This window comes from Malania oleifera, chromosome 10, assembly GCF_029873635.1.
Source record: "Malania oleifera isolate guangnan ecotype guangnan chromosome 10, ASM2987363v1, whole genome shotgun sequence".
NCBI lineage: Eukaryota > Viridiplantae > Streptophyta > Magnoliopsida > Santalales > Ximeniaceae > Malania > Malania oleifera.
In genome coordinates this window covers 9464531-9474427 of record NC_080426.1, presented here as the reverse complement: position 1 = coordinate 9474427, position 9897 = coordinate 9464531, and the positions used below count along the sequence as shown (strand labels likewise).

Below are 9897 nucleotides of genomic sequence, written 5' to 3'. Positions count from 1 at the left end.
CACACGTAAAAATTAATATATGTATTCAAGGGAGATTGTTCTATAAAAAATGTTGACTTGGAATTTATGCATATAATACTAAAATTATTTATTTATCTAATTTTAATAATGACTTCGGCTTCATTATTAGAAAAAATATATGATTGCTGCGAGTGGAAATTTTGTATGCCCAAAGACACCTTTGAAAATGAATCTTCCGTTCTCATGCATGGTTTCTCTTATTAAATTAACTTTCACTCCAAATTAATTAATAGGTCCACTAATAATATGTACTAGTTAAAACAACTTGCGCTTTGAGCCGAGCATATGTATATATACTTTGATAATTAATTTTGACAATAATATTAAATTTTAACGCATTAGTTTACATCATTTGTTCAATGAGATTGTCAAATATTGATAAATTTATATGTATACTATAATATTTTTAAAAATTACATGTACTAGATAAAATTTTAAAAATGTTACTGACAAGCACATATGATATAAATTTATTTGCAGTAAACCAATTTAAGTGCAAAATAAACGTAGAAAAGTAAAATACATACATAGATCATACTAATATGAATTAAAATTTAAAATGCAAAATTTGATTAAAATTTAAAATACTTTATTTTATTTTGTATATAATTGTAAAATCTTGTCATTGGAAACTTTTGGTAGAAAGTAGGTGAGAAAATTTGTATTATTTTGAATATTTTAAAAATAATTTCAATAGCTTATTCTAATTTTAAGAATATAATGTATATAAAGAGAAACGTAATATAGTGTATATATTTTTATATTTTGAATAATATAAATTGAAATTATTTCTATAATTTTAGTGAAGAAGAATTATACTGTATTGTATATATTATATATAATATTTTGAAAATAATTCCAATCTCCAATCTCTTATTCTAATTTTAATGTATATATTGTATAAAAATAGAATTGTAACACAGTGTGTGTGTATATATATATATATATATATATATATATATATATATATATTGATAAATGAATGCAAATATAAATCAAAGATAAAGAAAGTAGGGACTAATAATTTTAATCAGTTCTAAAACATAAAAGTATTGAAAAAGAAAATGATAAAAAGTTGTTGAGTTGAGACCACTTAAAAAATACTATTTTAATGAAATTCATTCATGCTGAAATTTTTTAATTTTATCTAATAAAAGGGAGAAATTAGTTTAAAAAATAATAAATAAATTTAATGAGGTCATATGTAGGATGAGAGAGAATAGTGTAAAAAATAAATTAAAGAATTTAGTAGAGCCTAGATGGGGTCAAAGAGAGAAGTTTAAATAATAAATTAAAAATAATTTTTTATGGAACCCGTACGGGGTCCTTGTCTACGCTACAAAAAGGGGAAAAAAATATGAATGTTAAAAAAAACAATAGGGCCTGTAGTGGGGCCCTTGCCTTGGCCAGAGTGGGAAATGAAATTTAATTTTTTTTTAAAAATAGTGGTCTCGCAATGTCCCTTTTTCTAATGTGACGTGATGGATTGAAAGGACAAAAAGAAATTGAATAGAAAATTGAGTTAAAAAAAATTACCATGTGTCAAATTATGTAAAACTCAAAGTTTTAAGATTAATATAATTATATATATATATATATATATATATATATATATTGCTTTATATTTTAATCTTTCGATCTACAACCTATTATGCTCAATCTATATAGTTTCAAAGGTTATAATTAATGAATTATACAAGTCTATTATCTTCAGAAAAACTTTTTCTCATTCTTTAAGGCTTTAATTTAAGATACATGAATAAGTTTTATACAAAATATATATAATTCATTCCAATTCTAAACTCTTTCTCATCTCTTTTCAAGATTAGGGTGAACAAATAGAAAGCATACAAAAGTCACTTCTTTTTTTTCTTTTTTTCTTTTTTTTTTTAATCATTTGAAAGGACTAAAGTATCCACTTTCTAAGAGGGTGAGCTAGGAAACCTCTTCTTCTTCTTTTTCAAAAAATAAAAAGGCAACAAATTTCCCAATTTAAGACATTGATCAATAAGTTCTACAAAAAATATATATAATTCATCCCAATTCTAAACTCTTTCTCATCTCTTTTCAAGATTAGGATTAATAGAAAGCATACAAAAGTCTCTTTTGTTTGAAAGGGTTAAGTCTCCACTTTCTAAGAGGCTGAACCCTTTTTTAAAAAAATAAAAAAAATAAATAAAGGCAAAAAAGAAAAGAGAGAGAGAGAGAGAGAGAGAGAGAGAGAGAGAGATGGGCAAATAAGATTAAACCTAATTGCCATTCTTCTCAACACGCCCTCATATACACGAAGGTTCCAAGGAGATGGACTTGACAGGCAGCGGATGCATGCAGAAGATGTTGGGTTATTTCCTTCCATGTGGAGGAAAGCCCAAGTGGGCTTTATTAAAAGACCAAAGCCCACCCCTTTTAGTGTGGAAAACCTGAAGGAAGTTGTAAAAAGAGAGGGGAGAAGAGAGAAACTGTCACTTCTCAAAAGAAAGAGAGAAAAACTTGGTTTTTTCTTATGCTACTCAGATTTCATCAAGACTCCGATCCCGCTTCACCTGTGGTCCGATCAAGCTGAAATTTGGAGGAGAGGTTCACGACTCAAGGATCTACAATTTCAACAGTGGAGATTGGATTTGGAGCTTAGGAGTTGGGGTTTTTTCCCATGAACAGTAACCGCGAATTTGGTATATTCTCTCCAATTCTCTTTGTATTTGTCAAGATTGTAGATATCTTGATGAGAGATTTTTGAATCCTCTAATTATGATTAGAGAACACTTTGTGTACCCATTATTTGATTGATAGTGGAGATGTTAATTGGACTAGGTCCCGTGGTTTTTCTTCCTCACACCGGGGAAGTTTTCCACGTAAAAAAACTGCTTGTGTTCTTGTGGCTTGGTGTGATTAATTATTTCTCTTATTATTTCCAGCACGTATAAAAGTAGAGATACACTATATTTTCTTGCATATAGGGAGAAGAATTATTCCGTTGTGGTTGTTTATTGATATCTCTCCCAACAAAGTGGTATCAGAGCCAGGTTTCCAAATTGTCAGGTTGATAGTTTGAGTTATGGAAGCAAATACTAGTAGAATGATTAATCTCAATGGTTTAAATTATCACATATGGAAAGGAAAAATGGAGAATCTTCTTTATGTGAAAGATTATTACCTACCGGTATTTAGTGCTGAAAAATCAGAAAAAAAGTCTGATGTGGAATGGACTTTGTTACATCGACAAGTGTGTGGGTATATTAGGCAATGGGTAGATGATAATACTTCTAAACCATATTAATGGAGAAACAAATGCACGTTCTCTATGGAATAAGCTTGAACAGTTATATGCTAGAAAGACTGGAAATAATAAGTTGTTTTTGATTAAACAAATGATGGCTTTGAGGTACCAAGATAGGACTCCTTTATCTGATCACCTGAATACATTCCAAGGAATTATTAATCAGTTGGCTGGAATGGGTATTAAGTTTGATGATGAGATACAAGGGTTATGGTTGCTTGGTTCATTACCGGACTCGTGGGAGACGCTCAGAACTTCATTGTCTAACTCCGCTCCAGAAGGTGTAATCACAATGGATATGGCCAAGAGCTGTTTGCTAAATGAAGAAATGAGAAGAAAAACACAAGGGTCCTCTTCACAGTCAGAGATCTTGGTTACAGAAAAGAGGGGGAGAAGTAAGAGCAGAGGTCCGAAGAACAGAGATAACAGCAGAAGCAAGTCCAACAAGTTTGCAAATGTTGAGTGTCATCATTGCGGGAAAAAGGGACACATCAAGAAATATTGCAGGCAATTGAAGAGGGAAAACAAGAATGAGAAAGGGAAGGGAATGAAGAATGGAGATGACAAAGATGGTGATGATAGAGTTGATACTACCACTCCTGCAGAATTCCTCATTGTTTATGATGATGAGATGATAAATGTTGCATATCATGAGACCAGTTGGGTGATTGACAGTGGTGCCTCCATTCATGCTACATCTCGGAAGGATTTCTTTACATCCTATAGATTTGGTGACTTTGGAACAGTAAAGATGGGAAACGATGGCTTGGTTAAAGTCATTGGAATTGGGGATGTGTATCTAAAGACAAATAATGGCACGAGTTTAGTTCTTAGAGATGTGAAGCATATTCCTTACATTCGTTTGAATTTGATTTCTGCAAGTAAACTTGATGACGAAGGGTATTGCAGCACTTTCAGTGATGGCCAGTGGAAGCTCACTAGGGGTGCTATGGTTGTGGCTCGAGGCATGAAGCACTCTGCATTGTACATTCTGCAAGCAAAGATATCCAACGACATTATTAATGCGATGGAGGATAATGGTATAGCAGAGTTGTGGCACAAGAGACTGGCTCACATAAGTGAGAAAGAATTAGCTCTACTGGGAAGAAAAGTCTACTATGTGGACTGAAAAGTACACTTCTGAAAAGGTGTACTCATTGTTTCTCAAGGAAGCAGAGCAGAGTTTCCTTCAAGAATTCCCCTCATTCGAGAAAGTCAGAGATATTGGATTTAGTACATTCGGATGTGTGTGGCCCTATAAAGACAATAACACTTGGTAGCTCCAAATACTTTGTGACCTTCATAGATGATCATTCAAGGAAGTTGTGGGTATATATCTTGAAGTCAAAAGACCAAGTGTTGGCTGAGTTCAAGAAATTTCAAGCCCTAGTTGAGAGGCAGACTGGGAAGAAACTGAGGTGCATCCAGACTGACAACGGTGGAGAGTATTCTGGTCCATTTGATGAATATTGCAGACAGCAAGGTATTCGGCATCAAAAGACTCCTCCAAAAACTCCTTAATTGAATGGCATAGCATAAAGGACGAACAAAACACTGCTTGAGAGAGTGAGATGTTTGCTTTCACAAGCCCAGTTGCCAAAATCCTTTTCAGGGGAGGCATTGAGCGCTATAGTTCATGTGTTGAATCTTACACCCTGTGTTCCTCTACAGTTTGATGTGCCAGACCGAGTTTGGACAGGTAAGGATGTTTCCTATAATCATGTACGTGTTTTTGGGTGCAAAGCATTTGTGCATATTCCAAAAGATGAAAGGTCCAAACTTGATGAGAAAACGCGACAGTGTATATTCCTTGGCTATGGTCAAGATGAATTTGGATACAAGTTTTATGATCCAGTTGAGAAGAAAATTGTGAGAAGCAGAGATGTCGTGTTTGTAGAAAATAAGACGATTCAGGATATTGAGAAGGCAGAGAAACCTATGTCTCAGTAGGGTGACAGTTTAACTAATGTGGGTCCAGTTCCTTTGAAGACTTTTTCTTCTCAAGTTGAGGATGATGTTCAAGATGACCACCAGGGTAGAGGTGATGTGGATGTTCCCTTACAGATTCAAGGAGATGTTGATACTGATAAGCAATTGATAGTGTCAAAGACTCCACCAGAGATTTCATCCAGGAGGTTAGCCAGAGACCGACATCCTTCCACTCGATATTCAGCAGAACAATATGTGTTATTGACTGATGGGGGAGAGCCCCAGTGTTTTGCAGAAGCCATGGAAGATGAACACAAGACAGAGTGGGTTGAGGCCATGCAAGATGAGATGCAGTCATTGTATGATAACCAAACCTTTTAGTTAGTGAAGCTGCCTAAAGGAAAATGAGCTTTGGAGAACACGTGGATTTACAAGAAGAAGCCAAATGAGTTCTCTTCACAACCACGGTACAAAGCTAGATTGGTTGTAAAAGGGTTCGGTCAGAGAAAATGTATTGATTTTGATGAGATCTTCTCTCCAATTGTAAAGATGTCATCGATCCGTACAGTACTCGGCTTAGCAGCTAGTCTTGACTTAGAAGTTGAGCAGATGGATGTGAAAATTGCTTTCCTTCATAGTGATTTGGAGGAAGAGATTTATATGAAGCAGCCAGAGGGTTTCAGAGTGAAAGGGAAAGAGGATTATGTGTGCAAGCTAAAGAAAAGCCTATATGGTTTGAAACAAGCACCGAGACAGTGGTATAAAAAATTTGAGTCTGTTATGGGGGAGCAAGGCTACAAGAAGACAACTTCATATCACTGTGTATTTGTTCAGAAATTCTCTTATGATGATTTTATTTTCTTACTGCTTTATGTGGATGACATGCTAATTGTTGGCAGGAATGTTTCAAGGATTGACCAGTTGAAAAAGCAATTGAGTAAGTCATTTTCTATAAAGGACTTAGGGCCAGTAAAGAAAATTCTTGGCATAAGAATCAGTCGTGACAGGAGTGCCAAGAAATTATATTTGTCATAGGAGGAGTACATTGAGAAAGTGCTTCAGAAGTTCAATATGGACAAAGTTAAAGTGATTAGCTCTCCTCTTGCTACCCACTTCAAACTAAGTACAAAGGAATGTCATTCTAAAGATAAGGAAAAGGAAGACATGGAAAGAGTTTCTTACGCCTCAGTAGTAGGAAGTTTGATGTATGCAATGGTTTCCACAAGACCAGATATAGCCTATGCAGTTGGTGTAGTTAGCCGATTCTTGTCAAATCCGGGAAGAGAGCATTGGAATGCAGTGAAGTGGATCATGAGGTATCTTCGAGGCACTTCCAGTTTGAGACTTGGTTTGGGAAATAGACAACCATTGTTAGTTGGCTACACAGATGCAGATATGGCTAGGGATGTGGACACTCGTAAGTCTACTTCGGGTTATTTGATAACTTTTGCAAGTGAGGCCATAGCTTAGCAATCGAGACTTTAGAAGTGCATTGCTCTTTCTACGACAGAGGCAGAGTTCATTGCAGCAACGAAAGTGACTAAAGAGTTGTTATGGGCAAAGAAGTTCTTGAGAGAACTTGGTTTCGAGTAGCAGAGGTATGTGTTGTTTTGTGATAGCTAGAGTGCTATTCATCCTGCTAAGAATTCCAGTTTCTATGCAAGATCGAAGCACATTGATATACGATACCATTGGATCAAAGATGCGTTGAACGATAAATTATTGGAACTTGAGAAGGTTCACACTGATAATAATGGTTCTGATATGTTGACAAAGACACTACCAAGGGAGAAGCTTGAAGTTTGTTGTTCAATCGCCGGGATAGCGATTCCCTCCACATACTCGGAAAAGGGGAGATTTGTTGGGTTATTTCCTTCCCTGTGGAGGAAAGCCCAAGTGGGCTTTATTAAAAGACTAAAGTCCAGCCCTTTTAGTGTGGAAAACCTAAAGGAAGTTGTAAAAAGAGAGGGGAGAAGAGAGGAGCCGTTACTTCTCAAAAGAAAGAGAGAAAAACGTGGTTTTTTCTCATGCTGCCCACATTTCATCAAGACTCCAATCCCGCTTCTTCTGTGGTCCGATTGAGCTGAAATTTGGAGGAGAGGTTCAAGACTCAAGGATCTACAATTTGAACGGTGAAGATCGGATTTGGAGCTCAGAATTGGGGTTTTTACCCGTGAACAGTAACCGTGAATTTGGTATATTTTCTTCAATTCTCTTTGTATTTGTCAAGATTGTAGATATCTCGATCAGTAATTTTTGAATCCTCTAATTACGATTAGAAAAGACTTTGTGTACCCATTATTTGATTGATAGTGGAGATTTTAACTAGATTAGGTCCCATGGTTTTTCTTCCTCACACCGGGGTAGTTTTCCACGTAAAAAACTGCTTGTATTCTTGTGGCTTGGTGTGATTGATTATTTCTCTTATTATTTTCAGCACGTATAAAAGTAGAAATACACTATATTTACTTGCATATAGAGAGAAAAATTATTCCGCTGTGATTGTTTATTGATATCTCTCTCAACAGAAGATGTCATGGAGAGTGCTTCTTTGAAATGGAGAGGCCATGCATGCATTAAATACTATAATTAAGCATGGAGTCAACCATGACCAGGCCAATGTCCATCAATTTACACACAGATATATATATATATAAAACCCCACCTAATAGTAATAGCTTAGTTTCAAATTCAAACTAAATAAATAAATAATCGATGCATGCATAGATCAATCGGTGCGCTGTGTGCGGTACGGCAATTGCCGCGTTTTCGTGATCGTGATCTTGACGCAGTAGCGCTGGGGAAAAAGTCTACATTTATGTAATCTATACACACACACACACACACACACACACACACATATATATATATATATATATATATATATATATATAGAGAGAGAGAGAGAGAGAGATTAAGTAAGCTAGCTAGCAGGATAACTCAATCGATATGATGGCGCCACCACCACCATCACCACAACCACAAACACCATCGCCGGCGCCGATTATCTCACTTCCGCTGAGGATCCTCACATTCATTTTCCTTTTAATTTCGCTCATCATCCTCACCACCAACACAGCAACCTTAGTCCTCGGCCTCAATGAGCTCAACCTCCACTTCAAGGACATTTATGCTTTCCGGTATATATATATATATATATATATGTGCATGGACCTCCAGTCTTGGCTCTATAATAAATCTTGAATAATGTACATGTATATTATGCCCATCAATTAATTAATTAATTAATTAAAATTGCGGGATGAATGCATAATGCATGCAGGTACATGGTGGCATCAATTGTGATTGGGATTGCGTACACGCTTTTGCAAATGGCTTTCACGATCTACCATCTAAGCATGGGCCATCGCTTAGTTGGTGGTGATGGGTTCTATCAATTCGACTTCTACGGTGATAAAGTACTTGCTACTTAATTTCTGCTAATTATAGCTTCAGTTTATCACTATCTCGTGACGATTATAAATACATGTATTAGGAAGATTTTTATTCCATATAAAATTATAATAACTTGTTTCAATCTTGTATAACACCTTTTGTTTTTGAGTCAAGACAAATATTAGCGTACTGCTTACCTACTCAAAGCATGGACTGGCTAGCCTAGCAAGGCCCATTGGGTACCTGCGAATTGAATCTCCTGTGTTGATCGAAATGGGCTTTTTGGTTCTTTGGTGATGCAGGCAGTGTCGTACTTGCTGGCGACGGGGACGGCGGCAGCGTTCGGGGCATCGGTGGATATGAAGGACGCGCTGTCGGGAACGGGGTCCAGCGTGGACAAGTTCTTTGAGAAGGCAAATGCCGCCGCCAGTCTCCTTCTCTTTGCCTTCCTCTTCTCCGCCGTTTCTTCCGTTTTCTCTGCATTCGCTCTCCCTAAGAAAATTTATTATAACTGATCCATTATTATTTATTTGCTTCGCGAAAATATTAAGGACAGGCATGTTTGGTCGTTTGATTTGAGGATGTGTGTTACATTAGTTATGAAATGTAAATTAAGTTTCATTATATGTCGAATAATCTTCTCAATTCCCTATTTAGATTAACTATTAGACTCATTTGTTTTTTAATTAATTAACCCGTTGTTCAGTACCAAGATCCAAAATTATATAGGTGAAAGTGAAAGTTGCATCCTACTGATGACATTGTGCCACATTATTATTGGACCATCACCATCCCAAGTAGGGTTGGATTTAGGGACCCACATTAAAGTTTTTTTTTTGTAAAAAAAAATAATAATTCCTTTAAAGGCTTAATTAGTGAAGGAATGTATTCATTTGATACTCCTTCTCACTCTTTTCCAAATTTAAATTTAAGACTTTCAATATAAAAGTTTTAAACTTCTAATTTGTATTAGTATAGAATAATAATATTAATATGACTCTTTTATGATTGATAAATTACAAATTATTTATGGAGGAATTAAGCGTTACACTTGCTCAAGTATTTCAAGGGGTAAAATTTTGCTTACCAAGTCAATTATTATCAATATAGGTCTCCCATGATTTATTGCTCACATTTCAAGCCCCTTATGCCTCATTATATTCGTTTAAAAAAAAGAAAAATCATAACACATCCCTTGAAGTTATTCGTATGTTGTAAATTTTTCGGTCATAATCTCATAAAGACTTTTCATCTAGCCTAATATTTTTAATGTC

General features: G+C 35.4%; 1 protein-coding gene across 1 annotated transcript; it reads left to right on the top strand.

The window, feature by feature from the left end:
* Nucleotides 1-8179: 8179 nt before the first annotated feature.
* On the top strand, nucleotides 8180-9138 carry LOC131166499 (CASP-like protein 4D1). The gene is made up of 3 exons (XM_058125098.1): nucleotides 8180-8367; nucleotides 8511-8646; nucleotides 8926-9138. Exons 1-3 carry the CDS (start codon nucleotides 8180-8182, stop codon nucleotides 9136-9138), a joined length of 537 nt encoding a protein of 178 aa, XP_057981081.1.
* Nucleotides 9139-9897: the final 759 nt, after the last annotated feature.